Genomic DNA, 27,521 nt, shown 5'->3' with positions numbered 1-27,521 from the left:
GTCTTAGTTTCAAATATCAGCTTGTCGTTGCAGTTCGATTGTGGCAGCCTGGCACTTGCTGGCTGCTTGAATTAAATATGAGCTTCTTCTGTTTTTCCCCTCTGGTAGTGTAGGTAATGTTCCCACAGGTGCCACCATCACTATCATCTCCAACTATCTGAACATTAAAGGAGCACGCTTTATGGTTTTGTTGCATGAATTAGTTTATGTGCATGGGTCAGTTGGCAAAAGAAAAAATGTAAAAATTGATGCATTAGCATTGTTTTCGAGGACACACCTCCAGCTTTACATCAAGCCTACAGCACAAGCTGAGGTTTGACCTCAGGGAAAATCAGTTGTGTGTTTCCTTGTAGCACTTTAATGTCATCTAGCACCACCTACATGTTGTCAGCAGCTCAGCTGAGACTCAATCATATCACCCAATCATTCCTCAGACCATAAATTATGCTCGTCATGCTGCAAACCGTTTTGTGAGGTCAGAACAATGTAACTGGGGCCACTGCCCTCTGCCTTCTCCTCCTCCTGCAGTCACTATGTTTCATATTTTCCTGCAAAGTGGTGCTTACATTGAATTGGGAATGTCCGATTTTTAAAATTGCACTGACTTGCCAACAGTTAGCAGTCCAACTGCTGGATAATGTTTGACTTGACAGAGGGGTTGGGAAAGTTAGATGGCATCGTGGCGGGGTGGGGGTGGGGGGGAAGAACAGATGCTTCATTCTTCATTCCCTCTGTGTCAAGGTGAGTCCCAGCCCTCCTCTCTTCCTCTGTTTGCATTCTTTCATAATTACATCTGGTGTTTGTACTACGAGAACACCCCCAATGCCTGTTTTTTTGCCCAACTTTATGCTGTTTTCCTAAATTCCGAGGGAACGTTCTGTCAGAGTGCAGGTGTTGTACTTCACTACGAGCTCCCTGCTGCTCCTTGGTGCGCCCTACAAAACAAGAGGAGTATAAAAAGAATTAGATGAGATACACAGGGTACAAGAAAGATGAAGAGACAATTCAGGTTTCTTGTTTAGTCACCCTTGAGTAAACAGGAAAAGCTTTGAAGAAAATGATCTTACTGACACTACTGAGTAACAAAGTTATTTTGTAAACTAACATTGTGACTTTCAATGGGGTTAACAAGCACATCTTAAGTTTCAGGTCTGATTTTTGCTCTGGCCTTTTCTACAGTCCCTTCACTAGGATTTTTTAAAATTTACTTAACCAGGATTTTGAAAAACATCAGCATGTTTCCACCAAAATTATCCAGGGGAAGAAAATTACCTGGAGCCCTGAACTGTCCCTGAACAGAGTATCTAGTTCGGGGTAGCACTTTTCAGATTCCCCATAATTTTTGATGGTCCGGACTGTGTACCTGAAAATCCTGATTTGTGGGACACACTTGCAGCATTCCACACTTGAGCACACCTACCATGTCCAGGATAGTGTGCAGCGTCATACTTTTGCTTCTTTTTTGAAAATGCAGCAAAAGAAGACAAGTGGGCTGATAAGAAGGTCCAAATATTTTTATGCGTGTTGTGGCGAAAGGAAGTTAGTGAGACTTTGAGTTGCCTATCGAAATGAATGAGTCTATAGAATAATATCTGACAAGCTGGTAGAGATAAATATGTCGCAGGACACACAGATGGTAAAAAGTTGGGTCCGACTGCCCTACCGCTTCCCACGGTGTACCTCAAAATTTCACATAGGTTAGCAGGTTTTTTTTTTTTTTTTACCCTTTTAAACAAATTTCTGCTTAGAAAAGTAACCGGAAAGGTTGGTGTAAGGGGGAATAATGTGGAGCTTGCCTGTCATCCTGATGTCTATATAGGTTTTCTCCTGTTATTCCAATCTCCAGAAATTCATATCAGGTTGACTGGAGACTGAATCAGTAGTCGGTATGAGTGAAGGGTTCCCTGTGAGGAACTTTTCAGGACTTTCCAGTCTTTTGTCTAACCTCTGACAGGATAGATTCCAAAGCTATCCCCAACTTGGTAATGAAAAACATCAGTTAATTGTTAAAAAAAATGGATGTAAAAATAGTGAAAACTGCTTTCATCTTTGCATCATCCTAATGTTAGAAAATCCCTAAAACATAATCCGTCTTCACCTTTCAACATTAGACTTGCTGCTGTGCTCTGCATGAATTCTTATAGGGAATGTTTGATGCATTTTGAATTTCCTTTAATGAATAAACAAAGATGAAAAGGCTTTTGAGGCTTTTTAATTTCCTTTTACCATTAAAAAAATAGTAATACAATGCTGGCCATATTTCAGTGCTACATTGTATTGGTATTGCATCAGCATTTCAGCCCCCTATAACTGGACAGTGGTACTACAATCCAAAACTCCATAAATGAAACAATGAAGGGCGTGGTGATTAGGTGTGCCGGTAGCTTGTTGATCATTACTCCATTGATCAAGACTATTGATCAGCCGGCATCCATCAGGCCTAGACGTTTATTATCTCATGACTCTTCTTAATGTGTTATCGACTCTCCCTTCACGTGAATGCCTGTTCAGAGAAAAACACACAATAATGAGTACAGCTCACTGAAAAAGGCAGCGTAGATTATCATCGTGACATCCAGGGTAGCCAGGTTTTTTATTTCAAAAGTATGTGTGTGTGTGTGTGTGTGTGTGTGTGTGTGTGTGTGTGTGTGTGTAATAGAGTACAGTGTGAATTTCTTGAGAATAATTGCATTGTCCTTTTTTAATTGTATATTTATCCTGACAGGTGGAGAAGCTCAGCTGCATGGCAGCTGAGCGATTAGGTGCCAGGGAGGCACTAATTAAACATCCTCATCAAGCAATTGGCTTAATTAGAAATGTTTCTTTTCCCTATCGCAGAAATTAAATCAAGCAAAAACTAGTACAAAACAGAGAAATGTGTGGGTGAATGACAGGGAGGTTAATTGCTCTAACAAGTGTTATTTTCTTTTGTGAATGTTTTTGACAAATGTAGTTCTAAAATTTATTTAAAGTTGTGAATTTCTTTTCTTTTTTTTAAGTTTAGGGATCTACCGTTACTAGTTACATTGCTAACTATTTGATCTATAAAAAGCAATATTTACAAATTGGTGCGCTGCCTTTTTCTGCCGTGGTGAGTGAAGTGTGAAAATGTACAATGAAATTCGATTCAACTAAGTTGGAAGTGCTTGTACAGGAGTCAAATAAATACCCGACTGATCTCCACCAGAGAAATCTAAACATCACAAAAAGAGCCACTGTGCATAAAGCCTTTTGCCCCTGCCCTTCCAACGTGCTATATTTAGATGCAATCACAACCACCACAACTCCTTCCAGATCTGATGAATCATTTTGAGCATGCTAACATTTCTTAATTGCATATTCTCCTTCCAGAAATGCCCCATAATCCATATACATTATGGCCAAGGTGCTAAATTTTCTCACTTCAGACATGATCCTCTGTGCACACTGTTAGTAGATCAACTTGTACATTATTTGTCAAGTTTGCACAAATTTTCAGTAAATCAATTAAGTTATCTAAATGTGTCTGCCGACAGGGTTAGGGTGTCAGAGGTATCGTTTTTCTTCTATAAGCCCTTATTTATTGTGTTTCAGGGTAATCAGCAGAGCTCCAGGACTGAAGCTGGTGGTGGAGACGCTGATGTCTTCACTGAAGCCTATTGGCAACATTGTGGTTATCTGCTGTGCCTTCTTCATTATCTTTGGAATCTTGGGAGTGCAGGTGAGATGGGGAAGCAATTGGCTCAGAAAATGGTCGAAAAAGTAATTTAGTACTGTTGACCCCTCAAAAACAGCTTCTAACTGCTGGTGACTTTTCCAGCAATGAGACCCTGGGTTCAAATTAACAGATCAGTCTGAACTGTTCATAGGTTCCTCGTCATCTCTGTGCTACATAGATTTTTCAAATTAATCTTTTTTCCTCCTAAAGTCAAGAGAAATTTGCACTTATGTGATTGGTTATGCTAAATGAATAAAATTGAATTGGGCTGCTTCCAAAGTTCCGATCAACGTCATTTCTGCTGCACTGAAGGTTCCTTAGAACGCAGTGGCCTCCTTCATTCTGAAATGGATGAAGTTTGGCACAATTAGGAGATATCTCAGAGCAGTCTGACCAAACTGAGCAATCTAGCTTAAGAAACTTGGCCAAGGACCAGAGACCCTGTATACTAAGGGAAGAAAAGCCCAGAATGTCACCCATCACTGCAGCACTCCATCATCCTGAGCTTTATAACAGGGTATCTAGACACCTAACTGATTCTGATACTGTGAGAAACAAGATCTCTAGTTTGATGAAACCATGATTTAACTTTCTGGTCATAATTCTCAGCATCAGGTCTGGAGGAAATCACCAACAGATCATCACTTGAACATCATGGTCACCATCATGGTTGTGGGGTGCTTTTAAGCAGATGGGAGAGGGAGGCTGGAAGGGTTGAGGGAGAGAGGAATCAAAATTAGTTCAGAGGTGATCAGAACACTCATGTCCTCAGACCACCTTCCATCAAGGGTCTGTTGTTGTCAATGTTTACTGTAATTGTTTTACATGGATCATATATTTCACGGGAAAAGAAAAACTAACAGTGTTGATGGTCAATACTCATAAACAACTGAAATTATCTTACCGTGAATGAGATTTCATAGCTACCAGCCTGTGGACCAGTTGTCAAGTCTAGGATTGTATACATACACTTTGGCATGTTTATGTCCAAGAGAATTAACCAGTGACACAAATGATCTGCAAGGCAATGATCAGACGGCACAGTTCATTGAAATCCTCACACAGTTAACTTCCACTCTATTGTTTTTTTTAATATGTTGCCAGTGGTGCGGGATTATATATTGTCTCATAAACCAGGCAGCTCTTGTTTGTTTCACAGTAGTTGCCAGGCTCCGGGTCAAGGAGGAGATCCTGCCCCAAGTGGAGGAGTTCAAGTACCTTGGGGTCTTGTTCACGAGTGAGGGAAGAATGGAGCAGGAGATCGACAGGCGGACCGGTGCAGAGTCCGCATTACTACTGTAGTGGTGAAGAGAGAGCTGAGCCAAAAGGCGAAGCTCTCGATTTACTGGTCGATCTTCGTTCCTACCCTCAACTATGGTCATAAGCTTTGGGTAATGACCGAAAGAACAAGATCACGGGTACAAGCGGCTAAAATGAGCTTCCTCCGTAGGGTGGCTGGGCTCTCCCTTAGAGATAGGGTGAGAAGCTCTGCCATCCGGGAGGAGCTCGGAGTAGAGCCGCTGCTCCTCCGCGTTGAGAGGAGCCAGATGAGGTGGCTTGGGCATCTAGTTAGGATGCTCCCTGGACGCCTCCCTGGTGAGGTGTTCAGGGCATGTTCCTCCAGTAGGAGGCCCCCGGGAAGACCCAGGACACGTTGGAGAGACTATGTCTCTCAATTGGTCTGGGAACGCCTGGGGATCTCCCCGGACGAGCTGGAGGAAGTAGCTGGGGAGAGGGAAGTCTGGGCTTCTCTTCTTAGGCTGCTGCCCCCGCGACCCGACCCCGGATAAGTGGTAGAGGATAGTTGCCAGGCTCATGTACAGTACAGTACTGATATTTAAATAAATAAATTATTCGTCCATATCATCATACTTATATCCTTACTTGCATAAAAAGTGATCAGCAAATATTCAAAATCAATTATGGGATAAAGATACAGTGGGACCTCTACTTACGAATTAATTGGTTCTGGAAGTTGTTTCGTAACCTGTAAATTACGTAAGTAGAGACGCGTTTTCCATGTAAATGCCCTAATCCGTTCCAAGCCCCCAAAAATTCAGACATAATTTTTTGCATCAAAACATGTAACAAATACATGTTACAATTAGATTACCGCACAATAAATGTAGGAATTCAGTACAAGGCTTCTCCAGGAACAAAATGAATTTTTTATTTTTATTATAGGCTACTCTTACATTAGCCGTCATTACTAGCAACGAACGTTAACACTTGTGGTAACACCGCCATTTAATGGACAAACATAAGAACACCCACAATAAATCCTGAAGACGACGCCGGGATACACACAAACTGGTACATACTGACGTCCCTCCTAGCCAATGGGATGACAGGAAGATGCTAGGCTAGAGCAGCTACAAGCATGTTTGCGTTCGCTAAACTCTGCGAGCTGCGAGTAGTAGCGGTAGCGTATTTTTGCCTTTCGTATCCTGAAATTTTTTTCGGAACAAGAGGAAATACTTTCCAGTTGAAACGTTTCGTAACCTGAAAATTTCACATGCCCCTCCCTGGGCTGCCACCTTATCGTGGTGGAGGGGTTTGCGTGTCCCAATGATCCTAGGAGCTCCGTTGTCTGGGGCTATATGCCCCTGGTAGGGCCACCCATGGCAAACAGGTCCTAGGTGAGGGACCAGACAAAGCGTAGCCCAGGACCCCCTAATGATGCTGAACAACTTTGGTGCCAAGTTTCCCTTGCCCGGATGCGGGTCACCGGGGCCCCCTCCTGCCCGAAGAGGCAACATGGGACCCCCTTCCCGTGGGCTCACCACCTGCAGGAGGGGCCAAGGGGGTCGGGTGCATTGTGTTTTGGGTAGCAGCCGGAGGCAGGGACCTTGGCGGTCTGATTCCCGGCTGCACAAACTGGCTCTAGGGACATGGAATGTCACCTCTCTGGTGGGAAAGGAGCCTGAGTTGGTGCGCGAGGTTGAGAAGTTCCGACTAGATATAGTTGGCCTCACCTCGACGCACGGCAAGGGCTCTGGAACCAGTCTTCTTGAGAGGGGTTGGACTCTCTACCACTCTGGAGTTGCCGATGGTGAGAGGCGACGAGCAGGGGTGGCAATTCTGGTTGCTCCCCAGCTCAGTGCCTGTGTATTGGAGTTTACCCCGGTGGATGAGAGGGTAGCCTCCCTTCGCCTTCGGGTGGGGGGACGGATCCTGACTGTTGTTTGTGCCTATGGTCCAAACAGCAGTTCAGCGTATCCACCCTTTTTGGGGTCCTTAGAGGGAGTGCTGGAGAGTGCCCCTTCTGGGGGCTCCCTCGTCCTCCTGGGTGACTTCAATGCTCACGTTGGCAATGACAGTGTGACCTGGAGAGGTGTGATTGGGAAGAACGGCCCCCCTGATCTGAACCCGAGTGGTGTTTTGTTATTGGACTTCTGTGCTCGTCTCAGATTGTCCATAACGAACACCTTGTTCAGACATAAAGGCGTCCACATGTGCACTTGGCACCAGGACGCCTTAGGCCGCAGATCGATGATCGACTTTGTGGTTGTGTCATCGGATTTGCGGCCGCATGTTCTGGACACTCGGGTGAAGAGAGGGGCGGAGCTGTCAACTGATCACCACCTGGTGGTGAGTTGGCTCCGATGGTGGGGAAGGATGCTGGACAGACCTGGCAGGCCCAAACGTGTTGTGAGGGTCTGCTGGGAACGCCTGGCAGAGTCCCCTGTCAGAAGGAGCTTCAGCTCACGCCTCCGGGAGAGCTTTGACCATGTCCCGGGGGAGGCGGGGGACATTGAGTCCGAGTGGACCGTGTTCCGTGCCTCCATTGTTGAGGCAGCTGACCGGTGCTGTGGCCGCAAGGTGGTTGGTGCCTGTCGTGGCGGCAATGCCCGAACCCGCTGGTGGACACCAGCGGTGAGGGATGCCGTCAAGCTGAAGAAGGAGTCGTATCGGGCCTTACTGGCCTGTGGGACTCCTGAGGCAGCAGATGGGTACCGGCGTGCCAAGCGGAGTGCAGCTACGGCGGTTGCCGAGGCAAAGACTCGGGCATGGGAAGAGTTCGGTGAGGCCATGGAGAACGACTTTCGGACGGCCTCGAAAAGGTTCTGGACCACCATCCGGCGTCTGAGGAGGGGGAAGCAGTGCACTGTCAACGCTGTGTATAGTGGTGATGGTGTGCTGCTGACCTCAACTCGGGATGTTGTGGATCGGTGGAAGGAATACTTTGAGGACCTCCTCAATCCCACCAACACGCCTTCCAGTGAGGAAGTAGGGCCTGGGGACCTGGAGATGGGCTCTCGTATCTCCGGGGCTGAAGTTGCCGAGGTAGTTAAAAAACTCCTCGGTGGCAAGGCCCCGGGGCTGGATGAGATCCGCCCAGAGTCCCTTAAGGCTCTGGATGTTGTAGGGCTGTCGTGGTTGACTCGACTCTGCAACATCGCGTGGACATCGGGGGCAGTGCCGCTGGATTGGCAGACCGGGGTGGTAGTCCCTCTTTTTAAGAAGGGGGACCAGAGGGTGTGTTCCAACTATAGGGGGATCACACTCCTCAGCCTCCCTGGTAAGGTCTATTCAGGGGTACTGGAGAGGAGGGTCCGCCGGATAGTCGAACCTCGGATTCAGGAGGAGCAATGTGGTTTTCGTCCTGGGCGTGGAACAGTGGACCAGCTCTACACCCTCCGCAGGGTCTTCGAGGGTGCATGGGAGTTTGCCCAACCAGTCCACATGTGTTTTGTGGACTTGGAGAAGGCATTCGACCTTGTCCCTCGGGGGGTCCTGTGGGGGGTCCTCCGAGAGTATGGGGTGTCGGGCCCGCTGATACGGGCTGTCCGCTCCCTGTACGATCGGTGCCAGAGTTTGGTCCGAATTGCTGGCAGTAAGTCGAACTCGTTTCCGGTGAGGGTTGGCCTCCGCCAGGGCTGCCCTTTGTCACCGATTCTGTTCATAATTTTTATGGACAGAATTTCTAGGTGCAGTCATGGTGTTGAGGGGATCCGGTTTGGTGACCTCAGGATCGCGTCTCTGCTTTTTGCGGATGATGTGGTCCTGTTGGCTTCATCGGCCCGTGACCTCCAACTATCACTGGATCGGTTCGCCGCCGCATGTGAAGCGGCTGGGATGAGAATCAGCACCTCCAAATCCGAGGCCATGGTTCTCGACCGGAAAAAGGTGGAGTGCCTTCTCCGGGTAAAGGAGGAGATCCTGCCCCAAGTGGAGGAGTTTAAGTACCTCGGGGTCTTGTTCACGAGTGAGGGAAGAATGGAGCGGGAGATCGACAGGCGGATCGGTGCGGCATCCACAGTAATGCGGACTCTGCACCGGTCCGTTGTGGTGAAGAGAGAGCTGAGCCGAAAGGCGAAGCTCTCGATTTACCGGTCGATCTTCGTTCCTACCCTCACCTATGGTCATGAGCTTTGGGTAATGACCGAAAGAACAAGATCACGGGTACAAGCGGCTGAAATGAGCTTCCTCCGTAGGGTGGCTGGGCTCTCCCTTAGAGATAGGGTGAGAAGCTCTGCCATCCGGGAGGAGCTCGGAGTAGAGTCGCTGCTCCTCCGCGTTGAGAGGAGCCAGATGGGGTGGCTTGGGCATCTAGTCAGGATGCCCCCTGGACGCCTCCCTGGTGAGGTGTTCAGGGCATGTCCCTCCGGTAGGAGACCCCCGGGGAGACCCAGGACACGTTGGAGAGACTATGTCTCTCGGCTGGCCTGGGAACGCCTGGGGATCCCTCCGGATGAGCTGGAGGAGGTAGCTGGGGAGAGGGAAGTCTGGGCTTCTCTCCTTAGGCTGCTGCCCCCGCGACCCGACCCGGATAAGCGGTAGAGAATGGATGGATGGATGGATGGAGACGTTCGTAAGTAGAGGTCCAACTGCAGATGCAGTTTGAACCACAACATGTCATCTGTTCGTCCACAGCTCTTCAAAGGAAAATTCTTTGTTTGCCAAGGAGAAGACGTGAAGAATGTTACCAACAAGTCGGACTGTTTGCTGGCCAACTACAAATGGGTCCGACACAAGTACAACTTTGACAACCTGGGACAGGTAAGATCTCAGAAACCCTTTTCCTCATGAAAAGAATTGCGAGATTTTATTTCACCATTTCCTCCTCTTTTTTCGTGTCAGGCACTGATGTCTCTGTTTGTTCTGGCATCAAAAGATGGCTGGGTAGATATAATGTACGATGGCCTAGACGCTGTGGGAGTGGACCAACAGGTAAACATTAAGTCTTATCACACACTGACAAACAAAACACCTACGACTCAAGTAAATCCCGTTTCCCAAACAAAAAAATGTGTACAGATGCTGTCTGTAAATCATTACCTCTCCAAATATTGCTAACGATCCCCATCATTGTGTGTCCTGTAGCCGGTAATGAATTACAACCCATGGATGCTGCTCTACTTCATCTCCTTCCTGCTGATCGTGGCCTTCTTCGTGCTTAACATGTTTGTGGGAGTTGTGGTGGAGAACTTCCACAAGTGCCGGCGTCACCAGGAGGCTGAGGAGGCCAAGCGCAGGGAGGAGAAGAGACTGAAACGCATGGAGAAAAAGAGACGGAGTAAGGAGAAGGAGCTAGCTGGTCGGTAGTCTTTCCACATCTTTCTGAGTCCTGCTTGATTTGAGCCTGAGCCTTTTGTTTATTTATTTACCTTTGGCTTTTTGATTTTGTTTGGCCGACCGCGAGCGACTGCAATTAGTGAGTTAGTCCTGACTATGGTTACTGTTTTGCAGTAGGAACCCTCTTTTTCTTTCTTTGAAGGTCCTTTGGCTAGTTTTTGATAATTCTGTGGTGACCTGTTCTTGCTCTGCTGACACTTGCGCCCATTGTAGGGGCTCTTCTCCAACTCCAGTATCAGATTTATCAAACTGGATGTTGAGAAAAGCCTCTGACATTTGCCGATTTCCAGAGCAAGGATAGAAAACTGTCAGCCTTAGCTCGCCTACCTTTTTGTTCTCTTACCTTGCCTTGGTTCATGATAGATGCCGTGCTTGGGATGGCCCCTTAGAGCATGTCCAGTGAGTGCCGAAAGATGGGGGTTGCATGGTATTAAGTATATGGAGCTAGAGGGAGGGGGAGTTGTTGATCAATCAACTAGACTGAACCAAAACAACCGGCAATGACACCCCTCCCTTCCCCTCTTCTGCATGTGGTTCAGTACAGCCGCGGGGGCAGGGATTCATCAAAATCTAGAGAGAAATTAGGTTTCTCTTAGATTTCTTATTGATGTGAGATCACTTTGGGTGAGATTTAGATACCTGCCCCTCCTCCCCTCCGGCTGTATAGGAGTTTATATCAGTCGGTTTGTTTTTAATTCTTTCCACTGCCTCCTGTCCATAAAATTATGGCAGTGTCATCTGCTAATATTGACTGCTTGTGTGACTTCTGAGTCCATACCAGAGTAATCCAGAAGCACATGGTTGTTATAATCCCAGAAGGAGCAGTGGACACATTAGAGTTTTAGATTTGAATAACAAATCTGTGTTGTTTCGCCCGCTATGACATGACAATTTTATTTGACAAGAGAAATGTTTCTTCCCAACTCTTGAGAAATACAGATGGAGACATCCTCTTTTCAGGAAGCTGTGCCAAGGAAATCCGACCAATTAGGGAGCACTCAGACACTTTGCACAAACCCGGTCAAATACATACTACCTTGAGGTCCTTCCCGTTTTTCCTTTTGATATACAAGAACTTTTGAGTGCTCTTGTCGTGGGAAATTTTCAAAATGGTTTTAAAAGGCTGCATTGGTTTGAGCTATATTCTGCGAAATCCAAATTACTGGACTCAGAATCACTGGAAAGACAACACTCGGGAACATAGGCCAGCTTGATCTTTCACCACTTCCTTCTGGCCTTACTCCATCCTTCTTTCCCTCTTTCCTTCTTCACTCTCCTCTGTCTCTGTCCATTCTTCCTTCCTTGCTGTCTTCTGCCTTTCCTTGACTAACATGGTCTCATTCCTCCAGATTTATTGGTTCCGGGGGTGAGTTGGGCCCTTTCTGAAGGCACTTTGAAAGGTACAGAGTTTCCAGCATGTTCTGTGTGTCCCTTAAATCCACCACCACCACTACCACCGACCACGACCACCCACCACGGTGGCTTGGGTTCAAATTTCTAATGATCACGGGAGGTAGGGCCCCATGCCCGTCCACACCCCCTTCCTCTCTCCCATCAGCCCTCAGTCTGCTGGACATACTGTTACCTGTTTTTCTGTCGTGGCTTTGTTTATCATAGATGTTCCACGCCGTCCATGATCCATCCACCGTTCACAGGAGTGCATTGCCCTACCCCTAAAAAAGAGGACCTCAGTCCAAACTGTAAGGATGCCAAATGATCCACCAACCAGAGTGAGAGAGGCAGGTCACGTGACAAGAGACAACACCTAAGCTATAGATCGCTTCCAGTCATGTAGCTATCAGTTTGTGAGTGTAATGGGTACTTTTGCTAACGCTACAATAACACACATATGAATGAGAATGAAAAGATTTGTGAAATTGTCAAAAGGTGAGACATAAACTAAACACAATTACATATCAGCACAACACATAGCGGAATATATAAAAATCAAAAGATCCACTGCTGCTCATCGACAATGTCGCGCTAAAATGTGCCTTGTCACGGTAACGGTTCAGGTAAAGGTTCAGCACAGGACAGATGAAACTGAATAGTCTTAATATGATTTGTATTAATGGCGCCCAAATGAGTGTAAATAGATGACGGCAGCTGTGTGATGTCATGCCAGCGTGATACACTAGCAGAAACACCTGTGTGCTGAAAATCTGTAGGCGTCACACTGGCTTAAGTAGAAATTCCTAAATGCTTGCAACACTCATTTTAAGTAGAACTGTATCTTTTGGAACAACCTACTACCTACCTGCCTCTTTATGATTCTTGTAATTTCAGCTCCGTTGCTTTTTCTAATAAAATCCACTAACAAGGTCACCGTACTCCATCAAATTCCACTGTACCGCAGAATTTCAATCAAGAGCATTCCGTTAACGCATGACTTACTACCTTACAACAAGACACCCCTTGCAGAAAATATGTAATATGTAATCACAACAAATGAATGGGCATAAACTCTAATGGGTCCTTTTAAAACGCCAGTGTCATACATTAGGGTCCATATACTGTAGACTTTTTTTTTTAACTTAAATAGACAGCTTTAATATTCCCGTGGGAAAATTAATGTATTTCTTCTCCCTGGGATCATTAGCGGACTATGATTAGCTCAGGATCATGATAAACTACATTAACCTGTCTCACATTAATGGCTGATTTGTTATAACAGACAGAAGTCACAACTGGACAAGCCATTATTAAGTGGCACCACAGCATGTTTGTTATCATAAAGGTCATTTCTGGTCTGATGTGGCATCTTGTTGGCACAGTAACACTAAGGTACGGGGAAGTGTGTTAGCTTTGTGTTTGAAAAGCCTGCAGATTATGATCTATTAAATAGGCGCTCATCCCTAGGACTCAAAATTCAATGTTGTAGATTATTAAACATGCATTCTTAGCTCATTGTAACATTCTGATTCTCTGTGTTTCATTGTAGCAACATTTTTTTTACTTATCACAAGAAACTCTGAAAGGGATGACAGATTCTGTGCAATTTAAAACTTGCAGAGGGAGGGAAAAAAAGAATGGAATATCAATCAATATTTTAGCTGAAAACTTTTTTTCATTTTTGTGTATGTTAATTCCTAAGAAGTTATTTAATAAGGCTCCTGGCACGAGGTGACATGTTCTTCACATCTTTACACACAGCTGAGTCACATGTTCCAGTGAAAACTGACCACAAAGCGCGGAGAGAAGGTTGTGTTTGTTCTTCAGAGCAGAGAGAATAAACAAGACCAGGGTTGAAGAATGAATAGATAACATAGAAACAGACCTGTTTCTGATGCTGCTGTCGGGTGTTAGATTCCCCGGTGTGTGCTTTAGATATGAGTATGCTACGCTCATAAGCCTTCCAGACGTCACTTAGAGGATTGTGGATGTGACATATTAACAGATGGCCCTGCAGTCGGACGCAGCAGTTCTGTCTGGGTCAGCCCCCGCAAGAATTCTCTCATCACATCTTTCCCCAGACAGTCATCTTATCAGAAATACATGGAGGAAATACAGTGAATTTGCCTCAAACGCTCTGCATTCTGCAGCAGTCTTCACATGGAAGGCTTGGGTCTTACTTTTTCAAACTCATCTATTGAATCAGTTGTTCATGGCAAAATGTTTTGTTTATTATGTCCAACTGAAAAGTGGATTGCCTAAGGTTGCCAATCAGAACACGGTCAGAACGGACCTGCAGCTTTCTGTAAATCAGCGTCCTACTCAGCCCAACAGCTCATCTTCTCTTTGTACTGTGTGTTTTAAAACTGCACTGCACAATGGAGAAAAAGTCATTAGAGGTGCCCCATGGAGGTATGTTTTCTAATTAACCTAGTTATATTTGAGTTATTTGTCTCCAGAAATGTTCAGTCCTTCAGATTAAATAAACTATGTAATGTGTTTATTACCTGGAGGAGAGACTTAGAGTACCTTTTTATCACTAATGTTTCATTGTTAGCTGCTTTCTTTCCTGCTTTTCTTCTGTGGTCTCATAGCTTGTTACTGCCCTCAACTGTTCATCAGTGGAAAATGAGTAGGGGTTAAGAAAAGAATGTATTCGTTATTAATTGCTGTGTGCTTTAAAATTATGTTGCTGCAATAGCCAGAGCACCTCTGGGACCTTTGTGACCCATTATATAAAATATCAATTATGAAAATTGAACTTTGGAAAACATTAATTAGACAGTCATGTACACTGAGGATTTGATGCTTCACTGACCCTCAAATGCAGGGGGTTGTGGGTTTTATGGGTTCAAATGTTTCGGTTTTTTTTTCAAGCTTTTATGATTTCACATAAATGAAACTCTGCAACTTGGGTAAAACTGTTTCTGAAAAACTTGCAAAAGAAGAGGTTCGAGTCGGTTCAAACATCAGCTGACCCGGGGAATGTGTCTGTTGTCTTCTTTGTGTGGAGGACTAAATCCTCGTCACCTGGAGGTGGGTAAACAAAGTTGTTTCCCGCGTTTGTTTCGCTAATCTGCCTTGTCAGTACACGGCCAGCAGTCAACAACATGTCGAGGATAAACGGATCAGCCCCTCACGCGTACTTTACTTATGCCAGACCTGGGAACATGCAGGAATACACACGTACACACGCACAGAAATCCAAAACATCAGTACTGTTTGACATTCTATGAATAGCAGCCCTTCATCTGTTAGCTCACACAAAATGTATCTGGGTCAGAGCTTCCAGAGAGATGCATTTAACAGAAGTTCTTTCGTCTATTCCTCTGCAGCAGAATCTTGTAATTACCCAGAAAGAGAGTGACAGGCAGTGGTAAAAAGTCTCGGAGATGCTGCTCGGGGGTGTGAAACTTTAAAGCCGCGAGGTGTAGGTAGTGGTGTCAAGTAAGGCATCAAGTGTGATGAATCTTTAATAACTTTGGGTTAGCAGCCAGCAAAGTCGTGTAACCACTCGAGGGTACGAATGTGCAGGCATCAAGGTTTCCTGACACCTTTTATTCCAACCCACCGACCAGAATGATGTCTCCATTGTACATTTTTGCTTTAAAGACAATAAGATAGCATTTAAAGGATAAATCACCCTATAAATGAGCTGATAAAGTTTATTTGTCTTTAGTAAACATAAGTGATCTCCTCCATCGATCTCTCAAAAGTAATAGAATGAGTAATAATGCTCATTAATCGCTACTGAAGGTAGCATTCATTATTAAGTGAGGTAAAAGAAGGCTCGGCAAGACTAGAATTCTGTGAGTAATTTGCTGGCAGAAAAACTGCCTTAACACCACTAGCAGTGAATGTTTCATAATGGGAACATTTTCAGCGATTATTTCACAGAGGAAATTTTAAAAACACAACAGTGGAATGGCGTTCAGGGTCTGTGCCATGGCATGATGCTGTAGGGAAAGATGGGATGAAAGGGACAGGATGTTATTTCTCCAGGGCAGGTTGAAGAACAAACATCCAAGAGAGGGTCAAAAATGCAGAGAAAGATCTGCTGTAGTCTCAAGAATTCAACCACTTTGCGTTGTTTAAATACTTAAATAGGAATTTAAGTAGTTTGATATGTTTAAGTCACTTTCCAGTTAATTGTTTGATCAATGTTTGATCATAAATCTCACCGAGATTGACGAATGTGTGCCAATGTCAGTCACAGAAAGCGACAATGAGAGGATCCAGTTTTAGATAATATTAAGCCATCTCCTTTACCGGGCAGTCACCCAAATTCCATGACCTGATGGATGCTCGGGGTCACGGTGAGCACCAAGGCTAGCTAATGTATATTCATGCTTGAGTAATTAGGCTCCGAAATTATCTACATCATCTAGTAATTTCTAGAACTCTGAAGTAGGTTAATTAAAAATTGTGGCTGTTGACATTTCAGAGTATGAACAATGAGGGTTTTTAGGGAGTCTATGCTTGAATTAAAGTTTGGGGTTGGATTTTTTATTATTATTGATCTGTAACTGAAAATACTTAATTTGTTTTTCTCCTACATGTGCATTCCTTAGAGGGGTTTAGGGGATAGCCCCCACTCCATTACATCCTTAACAAGCTTTACATCGGTCTGCGAATTTTCATCACTCGTTCTCCTTGTTACTTTGTCCTCCACTCACACCGTCCAGTCGCTTGCCTTCATTCAGTACCCCATTCCAGTTGGTTCATTCTTATCAAGTATGACTCAGAAAGAAGTGTTTCAGTCTGCCATGCAATTTACTGAGTGATTTTTTTGTGTGTGCGCGTGTTAAAGGGAGCCAAGAATTGTGTGCGTGTTATCATTATCATTTCTAAATGATGTTGTGTTTTCTTATTTGTCCACATCCTTTCTCCTGGACTCCTCTATGTGCTCTGCTCTGCCCGTCTGTCATTTATCCCCTTGTGGTTTCGACTGTTTTCTCATTTGTATTTGTGCCTTTTTGTGTTTTCTATTTGAGCAGGGCAGCAGAGCTTTCGGGAAATCCAGTTGAATCTCTCTCGTTTTGATTATTATTTTACTGTTTATCCTGTGGGCCTTTCTTCGACTTCACGTTTGCCAGATTTCCAAATTGGACACTCTGTCCAGTGACACATTTTTCCTGGCAGAAGTCGAGTCCCAAAGTTTACCTCTGAGCCATTCACTGTGAAGGACAGGGGGCATAAAAGCAGCACTCATTTTTTAAATAATCTACTTCCTTGTATATGTGAAAACAAATACACTCCTTGCTCATATTTTACTCCTTTAAATCCCAAACTTTACCCTCCATAGCTCTTTGTGGCTGCCTTTCTGACCCCTGACCTGCTCCTCCTTCCACAGCCATTATAATTAGCCAAGCATCCCCATCCTGCTTCTCCACTCTTTACTTCAACCGCACCAATCACATTCCTCACGCCAGCAATCTGTAAACATCCGATGGCTCCGAACTCAACAGGAAGTGAGCAGGAAAAAAAAGCAATCGTCCATTCAGCCAAAGCTGTAGCAGTGTCTCGTGTGTAGCGTCCTGGACTAGCAGACACAACATTCTCTCCACATCACGACCAACTATCGGTAACCCCACATAATCACCACATGCCGTGAAAGCAGCTCAACCACAGCGTAGCTGCAATGCTATGCTGTGTCCTATCAAATTCATCAGTCCACCCCTGACTTCCAAGGATCTTAAATGTGTCTGTATTTCCCAACAAAGACTGCCTCGGAAATGTATAGATTATATTTTTGAGAGTGGCCACGTCCAAATGGCAACCCCCAGGTCGAATGTTCACCGTGGGGACGACGAGGCTCTTGGGGTTGTTTTTGGACAGGGAATGCTTTATGTCTTTTTCCTGTCAGAGCTTGGGCAGATCTTCAGGCTGGGTTTAAGATCTCATTACAGTCAGTGAAGTCACTCTGGAAACCAAATGTCCACAGGATCCAGCTGCATTCCATTTACGTTTCCCGCTAATTTCACTCTTGGGAGACATTTTCTTAAAATTTCTTAAAGATTTGAAGTTTGGAGAATATCAATCCAATGATGCAGGCAGAGGAGACATTTTATGCTGAGCAAACTTCAGCTTAACATAAAAACGTCAATTTTAAGGTTTGTCGCTCAACAAAGACATTTACAAATCAGCCATGGGAGTCCATAACCACTAGTTTATTATCCATGGAATATTTACACAGCAATAACCAAATTGCTCATGAGCAAGTCTTAGATTGCTTTTGAAAGATGACTGATTTTTAAATGCTGTTTTATAATAATTGGAATAATGAGGGTGTCAGCACCTCAGTGTGGCAGTAAAACTACTGAGAGAATACACTATAATTCCAACTACAGAAAAGTGAAATTATAATGTCATGGACATATGCTGCATAGAAAGTCAGCCATTCTTCATTAGCAGAGTTGCATATTTTGAGGTGATTTATTAAACGAAGAAATTACCAGTTGAACTAGTTGCAGTCAGGTCACGTGGACATTTCAATAAAATTCTTTAACAAGGAGAATGAGATCTCAATCCCATGATATATGCTCAGTTCTCGATACACAACTGGAGGATGAGGTGCAGAAGGCAAGCATTGCTGCCTGGAGGAACAGGTTTGCAGGCTGTCACTGCTCTGTTTTCTCTGCACCCATCCTCACTGAAAGGGATGAGAGTTGAGAGAGGAAGGGATTTATTCCTGGGAAACACTACCACCTCAGGTGTGCCATTTTCAAACACATTCAATATTCATTATAAACATGATAAACAATTCTCTCTTTTCTGATGTATTGATAGTTTAAAATGATTTTACTGAGGGGAAATGGAACAATAAGTGAAGCTCGAATGGAAGAAAAAGTTGCCTATCTCAACATACTGACACGAATGAGGTCAGGCAGCGGTGCAAACAAAGGGGAATCTTGTATTTGGGAATATATTCCAACTCCTGGCTCAGCAAACACCTGCTGGTAAGGAGAACAGTGCAAAAATAATGTTCACTTATCCATAGATGATGGAGAATCTAGTGAATACAAATGTTACATTCATACTTACATAGATACGTAATCTATGTAATCTCATCATGGGCACTTTTCCACTAAAATTAATTGGTAGCTTATGGAGCACTTAGAACCTACTATAAACTATAGGGACTAATGCAGCCCATTTTTCAGTGTTCACTGCAGCCTTAATCCCACCTGTAAATTATGCTATCTGTGCCGAGAAAATCAGGAAATCTAACGCGTGTGGCCTTAAACGTATTTATTAGTTTGTGGTTTTGTCAGTTTTTCCTGGCTTTGAATACCAATAAGATGTTGTTTTGGCCAGCCATCAAGCCGATACGCTGGCTGAAACATCTTTTCAAGTCACCATTTCCATTTACTGTCAATCCATCTATCCGCAAAGTCCTTGACAGTGGAGGAAAAACAACCACAGAATTTTTTGGGCCATGTCAAGTCAAAAATGACATTTCCAGAAGTCTAGGATCAAAAGTAAAATGTAAAATCAGTGTGTCACATTGTTTCAGCGCAGTCATTCGAGAAGCCAAACCAAGCACACCAGAAGCCATGTTATTTTCACATTCTGGCACGCACATCTCCACGGGAGGTCAGAGAGAGTGAAAGTCCAACACTGGCTCTCTCTAAAGTGCAGCTCAGACCACCAGTGTTCATGCTGACTCCCCCTGATGATCTCCAGGACAGATCTCAGCAGACTGCAGACTTCTGACAAAATTCAGCCACTCGTGATGATGCCATCCACAGAGAGCACACACATGAATCTGACAGGCAGGGACAGCTCGACATTTAGCCTAAACAGCCTCACATTAAAGCCCTCTAATCTCCATATTCACCTGAACCCACATGTGTTGCATGTTTTCGATGAGGTGTCATCAGTTCTCATGTGTTGATGCCCAACCAAGCCCAGATTAAGACCTTTTCAGTGCATGAATCCAGTTGAATTTCTTAGTATGTCTAAATAAAAATCTTAAAAAGTAAGTCATGCACATACTAGTGCGGACTGGTGACTCAGGTCCAGCTGCATCAATATGCACCACTCAAAGCAACAGTTTTAAGGGAAGCATCAATGTCATCAGAAAAAAAAATTGACTGAGAAAGTATTGCATCAATCTGATGCCAAGTCTACCGCTAAAAAGGATTTACAAAATTATTTTTCAATTACCTTTATATCTGTACACCATCTGTTTTATAGTTTAAATAAAGCATGTGGTAAGTGTAGGCTTATCACCTTCTGTCACAAGTCTTTTTGCCCCAACAAAATGAAACAAAATTAGTCACAAATGGCTGTTAAAAGGATTAAAAGTGCATTAGTAATCTTTATCTTTCATCTAATTCATTTCACAAACTAAACTTCAGATTGCATAGACACAGGAATTATATATATTTTTAAAAAAAACTTAATAAAAATTCAGAGTGATTAATTGATGGACTGACTGCTGGGGTAGATCTTAATAGCTGAACTGAAATCCCAGAGACGTCCATGTAGATGGCCAGTCGGTTTACTAAGCACAGCTGTCATCCCTCCTGATCTATGGATGATATTTCTCCATGAGGGGTAAGCGCAGGACACACACCATTGCACAAACACACAACTTGTGGGAACCATTCCAGTTTTATACAGCGGCACACCTGGGCTAATTGGATAGAGCAGAAGCACCCCCTGCACCCCAAGGACTTTCACCTTTAGCGCATCTCTCTGGTGTGAGCATCCCTGCAGTTTCTGTGTGACCTTGAGGCTCTCCCACACTGACCAAACCAAGAGGAGATTTATAGAGTGAGCTTTCCTCTCTGGCTGTCATCCTAAGTCCCAGCCCGTCCATCCATCTTTCCAACATGGAGATGATGGATGGGCATGGAGATCTTTGAGAGTGAAGGGATTTAAAAGCGATGGCTGCCTCACATGACAATGGCAGGGACGGAGAAATCTCAAAGCTGAGTTGACCCCAGCAACAGAAACCTGAATTAATCTCCCATCTCACACACACACTGAGAGTTCATTAATTAAATGTTGATCAGTGGAGGTTTGATTTGAGTGGTGAAGACTAAAAGCCGCAGGAGGGCCCCAAGGCCCTCATCTCAGCAGCCATCGTCTCTTTCAATCTCTTCACATCACAGCCGTGTGCATCTCTAACCCGTGTGGACCTGTCTCAGTAACAAACCTTTAACACAACAGCTTTGGTGGCTTCCCTCTCCAACACAGCAGGTCTACAAATGGACGTCCCTGTGTATTACCTACTGTCTCACTTTATGAACCCCCCTCCCCTTCCGCCTCCTCCCCTTGCTCCATTCCCCATGTCCCACCCCCACGACTTCCCCTTTCCAACAGAAGCTCAGAGTAAGCCTTACTACTCTGACTACTCCCCCACCCGCCTGCTCATCCACAAGATGTGCACCAGCCATTACCTTGACCTGTTTATCACCATTGTCATCGGGCTCAACGTCATCGCCATGTCCATGGAGCATTACCAACAGCCGGAGGTCAGATGTGGCTCCGACCCTTTTGTTTTCACTTGCTTGGGGCAATCATTCAGGGATATTGAAGTATAGTCCCTTGTCCAGTAGTCTGGTATTAAATATTTCAAATGCACTATTTTACTATATCAATGACCTTTAAATGTACCTTTTAAATGACCTTTAATTTGTACACTGTACAAATTCCTGAACTTTGATTAGTAAAATGGATTATGGAGTTCTTGTTCTGTCATGTGACATTGGTCATAGATTGCCTTGCAGGATAGTCAACACTGTTTGGAGAAATACTACTAGATATAAGGAGTAACATGCCTTAATGTGATTAAATGTATAATTGGGCACTTTACTGTCTGTCAAATATTATTCTTATATCAATTATCAATTTTTGTTGTCACATGCAATAATTTTAAAAGTAGGTATATTTTATTTTATATTTTATAAATATATTACAATCATAATACGAGTGTTTTTTTCTGCTGTCTCGGTTAATGTCATTTTTTTGTTCTTATTATTTAACATCTCTGTACATCTCTGCACCCTTAGGAGTTGACTGAGGCATTAAAGATCTGCAACTACATCTTTACACTCATCTTTGTCCTGGAGTCAGTCTTCAAGCTGGTGGCGTTTGGCTTCCGCCGCTTTTTCAAGGACAAGTCAGTGCCCCAACATCTTGAATAGTGTTCTTTTTACAAAAAGTGCCACACAGACATGAAGTCCCAAGACACAAACATGTACAACAACCTTTAGCTTGAAAGTCTGACTCTTGATACCACTAAGTGAATGATCAACCAGAGCAATCTCCAACATCCACTGAGTCATGCTGTTGATTAAATGTGTTGAATTAACATAGGAGAACTTACAAACACCAAAACAGGTGACAACCTGGAGGAGGAGACTTGTGATGAAATGAAGAATGAGATGTAGACATAATGATGAGTTATGTTGCAAGAAACAAGTAAAAAGAAAAAACAGGTGGCCAGCTCTTGCAGTCTGTACAACCACCACCAGCTGCCGTCTAATCCTACGCACTGGACTTGAGTGTAGACGTCAGCAAAGGTCTAGAGAGATTTCAATTACTTTTATTTTGGAGGGAGCATTGACAAGTGCATTCTTGTGTGTAGGTGGAACCAGCTGGACCTTGTCATCGTGCTGCTGTCCATCATGGGCATCACACTGGAGAAAATCGAGGAGGCCTCACTTCCTATAAACCCCACCATCATCCGGATAATGAGAGTGCTAAGGATAGCGCGAGGTGCAATAGCATTCCTACCCGGATCAGGCTGTACTTTTAAACTGCAAAATGTTCCTTAAACTACCGTGTGTATTACATTTGCATGATGGGTCTCAGCAGGATGTCGATTAGCCAGATGGTAGTGAGAAACGCAGCACTAAGTAGAGGAGAGAAAAAGAGGAAGAGAGTAAGGTGAGGGAGTAGAGCAGAGGCACATTAAGATCGTAACCGAATTAGGCTGCGAGAGGCTGCATGAACAGGCACAGGTGGAGGTGGTGTATGACTAATGTATGACCTGAAAATAGATTTAAAGGAGATGGAAAGAAGTTGAAAAGAGGAGCAATCGATATTAGAATGATAAATGTTGATACAGGGTGACCGAGGATAATGAGAAAGGAGTGTGAGAGGAGCCAGCAGCATTATTCCACAGGGCAAAGAGGGTGGTGGTGTTGTTAAAGAGATGCGGTGGATTTGGCAGAAGGAAAACGGTCCATTTGCTCCAAGCTGATTTCTTTCCCTGGTAATTAAAGGTGAGGGAATTCCTCCAGAGAAAGAAGGAACACAAAAGGAAAGGGCAGATGAGGGTAGGAGCTTTTGTTTTTTTTCCAGTTTAAAGGAAAAAGGGAGCAGCATGGAAGTTCTTTTTGTGCACTGTCACTCAAAGCAGATGTACTGGACATATAATTCACTGGTAACTAGGCAGCATTCGCAATTGTCTGGACATCTGGCACTATTCTCCTCCCTGTCCTGCTAAACACTGAATAGTTCAACCATCAGCTTACATCAGAGGTACTTCCTGTTGCACCGCCCTGAAGTTGATGGTAATTTAGTTTCTCATAAAATGTTCCAAAACTGAAGCCATTCTTTGTGTGTGTACCAAGAACATGCCAGAGGCTGCTGAGATAGACTTTAGAGTTTATTTCCACCAGTGTGGAACATGGTTTCATCCCAACCATTGTTTCAGCTAAACTACTGGCTTGTGTGAAGTGCTGAATTCAATATAGGTTTGATCTTACCACCAACTTTTCGTTTCCTCTATGTTCCTGCAGTTCTAAAACTCTTGAAGATGGCAGTGGGAATGAGGGCTTTGCTGGACACCGTCATGCAGGCACTGCCTCAGGTACTGCTCCAACTCTGCTAAAGAAAATCCCAGTGATGCTTCATCCTTTTCGTCCTCAGTATGCTCCTTTGGGATCCTCTCCTAAAAACCCCTGAAGCTGTTGTCAAACTTATTTCCCAGAGGCATTTCTTTTTTCTTTTTTTTTGGTATATAATGTTCTAATCCAGCTGCTATTTTCCCACATATTTGCATATCCCCACCCCACCCCCACCCTCAAAAAGAAGCACATTGATTTTACTGCATCTTGGTTTTAGTTCTGAGAGATAGTGGGTGAAATTGAAGCTGCGTTCGAGTTGGTAAAGAAGAACAGGGAGAAAAAGGCATCCCAGCATGCTTGAGAACTACTGCTGTCTTTCTGAGAGAATGATAGTTGTGTGGACGGTTTCTGTTAGGGGAGAAGTTAAACCGTTCCTCCCATACAGTTTCTTGTGTGTGCTTTTTGAACGCAGCACATTTATTTCACTCCTTTTTTGTGTGGGAAGAACTCTCTGACTTGAATCCCTCCCGCACCCTGTTGTCTCTCTGCAGGTGGGGAATCTCGGTCTTCTCTTCATGCTTCTCTTCTTTATCTTTGCAGCGCTGGGAGTGGAGCTGTTTGGTGACTTGAGTAAGGAAACATGCAGCATGCGCGTAGGCAAACCAGACAATGATTTAAACATGTTCTTCCCAGTCAGACCATGCATGCACCGAGTATTTAAAAGGCTCATCTGGGGGTTTAAGCTCGCTTATCTAACATAATGGAATACCTGACACATTTCTCTGATATTTGCCACAAACTGAACTCCACAAATACTTAAATAAATGAAAGAATTAATCGCTTTGTGACGTTATTTCTCCCTCATCCTCTTCCTCACACTTTCCCTGCTGCTTATCACCCTATCAGTTTGCGATGAACTCCACCCTTGCGAAGGTCTCGGACGTTATGCCACATTCAGAAACTTTGGCATGGCGTTCCTGCTGCTCTTCCGAGTATCAACTGGAGACAACTGGAATGGCATAATGAAGGTTGGTAAACCTAATACTACAATATTGGAATTTTTGTTTGTTTTGGTGTTTATTTCATTATTTGTTTCAAATAGTTTAAGGCAAGTTTGCAAAAATTCTCAAGGTCAAGATAATCTGGAGAGTAATTGCAAAGTTTCTAATCTAATATTCATTGACTTTTATTGGTTTTTGTCATAATCCTACAAATCACATTTATATTGGACAAGTTACTGCATGGTCAACTTTAATGCCAATTTTCTGTGGCTGCATTTGGCTTTTAGTATAATGAGGTAGAGTTGTAGTGGTGGAGGAAGAGTAAATGACACAAGTGTACCCTTTAAATTTTGTTGTAGGTGCATATATCAAGCAGCCACCTCAGCAGATTTGGAAGGTTATACTAGCTTAAACTCATGAGCCTGCTACAGCTCATTCAGCTTTATCATCAACATTAATTTATAACAACACTCTGCTAGCATTTGCTAATTAGCAATGTAGCAATGTCACAGTGGATTTTTTTGATACTTCATTAATATATTATAACGGTGCTGATACTGGTCTCTTACACTGTGCACATCTGTTATGTTCTCCATTCAGGATACATTAAGGGATTGCGCCCATGAGACCACCACCTGTTACAACACTGTGGTCTCCCCCATCTACTTTGTGTCCTTCGTTCTCACCGCCCAGTTCGTCCTGGTCAATGTTGTCATTGCTGTCCTGATGAAGCACCTGGAGGAGAGCAACAAGGAGGCCAAAGAAGAGGCTGAGATGGAGGCAGAGTTGGAGCTGGAGAGCAGAGCTCAGTTGGAAGACATGACACCAAGGTCACCCCAGCTCAACCCTCTGGCAATGGGCCTGGATAGGCTTAGTTCAGGAGGTTCCCCCTGTAGGTCCTCTGGAGAACAGTACACGGAACAGGGAGACGTCCCTATGGACTCTCCTACAGCTGACATAAGAGATTCTGTGAACATCAGAGCAGATCCTCTCTCATGTTTGGAGCCAACACCAGAGGTAATACATCTCTTTATGTCACATCCACACTTACAGGTTCTGAAACTAATCCAGAGTCTGAAATGTATGGCACCAAGGTGGGGGCAAAGTCCACCCTACTACATTTTAAGCTATGCTTGCCATCTTAGTCGCTAACTGCAATCATATGTACATTGCTTTTCTACATCAACATGTTTGCAAAAAAGATCTGGATGAGATTGTAAAAGCTTTTTTGATAACATCTTATCAAAAGAAGACAACAAGTTAAAAATAGAAAAACAGCGGCTCCATCTTGAGGTTTGGAGTATAAATATTACACAAAATGTTTGTAGGAACACACAGGGGAACTGCAATATTAGCTTTTCTAATTCAAATATTTTTTTGTGCTTTAGTTGATAGAATAACACATTTCAGTCACCCCTTATACATGATTTGAAAAGAAAATACCAATAGTTTTGTCTTGTTCATCATCATGTCCCTATGTTAAGGAAAAGGTTTGCATAAGACACAAGTCTGTTCCGTAAGTTCCACAAAACTACATTTGTAGAATATTTATGTATTTAAAATTGTTGCCTGTGTCCAGAAATCATTTCCTGTTGGGGCCAGGCTGTGCAGCATACTTAATCACCCCCCCCCCCCCCCCCCCTCCCCTCCAATATGTCTCAGGTCATCAGATCTGATTCCAAACTCTCTAGCACATGGACACTGAGTAAGCTGTCTGGTGTCTGAAATACTGGACTTGTCAGAAAGGCTGTTCTTTCCACTATAGTTTTAAAAACAGAAACAAATATGTCTGCATGGCTTTGATGCGGAGGAATTGCTGGTGTTTATGAAATACTGATCTATTGTACTCACATTTACAAGTAATGACTGCATTGTAAGAATTTGCATGTGTGTGCGCATGTGTCCACGTCTATGTACGTGTGTGGTCCATTTAGAGACTGTGCCAGTCACACATAGGTCACCGTGCCATGGGAGAACAGGACCACAGGGCTATGTTGTTCATTTCAACAGCTATTTACAGACAGCAGGGGAACTTTTTGAGAATAGGAAATAGAGGTCCCCCCCCCCCCCCCCCCCCACCCCCCACCCCTCACCCCCACGCACACAAACACACAAACACACACAACCCCTAGAAAAAATGTATTCATCTACTTTCACTCTCTTGTGAGGATGTATAACGGTACAGTATTCTAGTGCCCCCGTGTGGGAGTAAATGGTAATAAAACTGGTCAATGTGGAAATGGTCAGACAGGCTTTAAGTATGTTCACTTGTCCTGTAACATCCACACTATTGATTGCTGGATAGTTGACTATACTTTGGATGGAATGTTCTGTCCTATTTTTGTCTGTCTTTTTTTTTTTTTACCTGATCGCCAATTGTTTTCCTGTCTCCATGATCGATCTCTTTCTTCCACATTTATTTCTGTGTCTCTGTCTTCTGTCCCTCCCTTTCATCCCTTTCTCTTCTTCCACACCTTCTCTGTCCCTGTTTCCTCTGTTTCTCTGGATTACCTCAGTTTGTCCAGCGAAGAGCCCAGTTTGACTCGGTCTCCCTGGTCATCCAGGGCTCAATGGAGGGAGAGTTGAATTTGATGGACAACCTGTCCAGCTCTATCTGCCACTACTACTCACTGCCCCCCAGGCCTAGCAAGCACAACACCAACAAGAAGGTCAATAATCGCCAGAATGATGACTCAATCCCTCCATTTCATGTGTAGGGCTGCACACGTGATACAAGAAAATGAAGTGTAGTCCCTCCTTTAAAATTTGATTCCTAAAAAATACAGAGACGATGCAGACAAGTTTCTTTTCCTTTACCCAAGCCAGAAAAAAGTCTCTTATTTTAAGGGAATTTAACAGACCTTAAAAAAAAAAAGGCAAAACCTTAAAGGTCAGTTCATCCAAATCCAAAGATCCAAAAAAAGAAAAAAATAAGCCTGCATCTAATTTACAACTGATAATGCGCTTTTAGAGTTATACTAATTTATAGATTAGTTTAAATATATACTAAAATTATCTGGGCTATCCATTAACATGTTGTTTTTG

At 43.8% G+C, this 27,521-nt stretch overlaps 1 protein-coding gene and 1 long non-coding RNA gene across 3 annotated transcripts in view; one reads left to right on the top strand and one right to left on the bottom strand.

Moving 5' to 3' along the window:
- The window catches only part of cacna1g (calcium channel, voltage-dependent, T type, alpha 1G subunit), a 161,689-nt gene that overhangs the window by 126,930 nt on the left and 7,238 nt on the right, over positions 1-27,521 (top strand). Inside the window, exons 23-33 of the mRNA XM_029835891.1 lie at positions 3,574-3,700; positions 9,575-9,700; positions 9,782-9,871; positions 10,025-10,238; positions 21,002-21,153; positions 21,691-21,800; positions 22,269-22,399; positions 23,428-23,498; positions 24,027-24,105; positions 24,382-24,503; positions 25,077-25,493. Of these exons, the coding sequence (XP_029691751.1) occupies positions 3,574-3,700; positions 9,575-9,700; positions 9,782-9,871; positions 10,025-10,238; positions 21,002-21,153; positions 21,691-21,800; positions 22,269-22,399; positions 23,428-23,498; positions 24,027-24,105; positions 24,382-24,503; positions 25,077-25,493 (1,639 nt within the window). The remainder of the gene's footprint in view (positions 1-3,573; positions 3,701-9,574; positions 9,701-9,781; positions 9,872-10,024; positions 10,239-21,001; positions 21,154-21,690; positions 21,801-22,268; positions 22,400-23,427; positions 23,499-24,026; positions 24,106-24,381; positions 24,504-25,076; positions 25,494-27,521) is intronic.
- On the bottom strand, positions 959-14,032 carry LOC115249871 (uncharacterized). 2 transcript variants are annotated; one of them, XR_003888500.1, is made up of 5 exons: positions 13,554-14,032; positions 9,980-10,189; positions 4,602-4,714; positions 4,329-4,402; positions 959-2,503 (listed from the first exon to the last, which is right to left on the bottom strand). It is a non-coding gene; the product is annotated as an uncharacterized lncRNA (long non-coding RNA). The 2 variants fall into 2 exon arrangements; XR_003888499.1 differs by lacking the exon at positions 959-2,503 and having other exon boundaries at positions 3,696-4,402.

The sequence above is a fragment of the Takifugu rubripes genome, chromosome 1 (genome assembly GCF_901000725.2).
Source record: "Takifugu rubripes chromosome 1, fTakRub1.2, whole genome shotgun sequence".
NCBI classification, from domain to species: Eukaryota; Metazoa; Chordata; class Actinopteri; order Tetraodontiformes; family Tetraodontidae; genus Takifugu; species Takifugu rubripes.
Note: the sequence above shows the minus strand (reverse complement) of the source record. Positions and strands in the feature narration are given on the sequence as shown.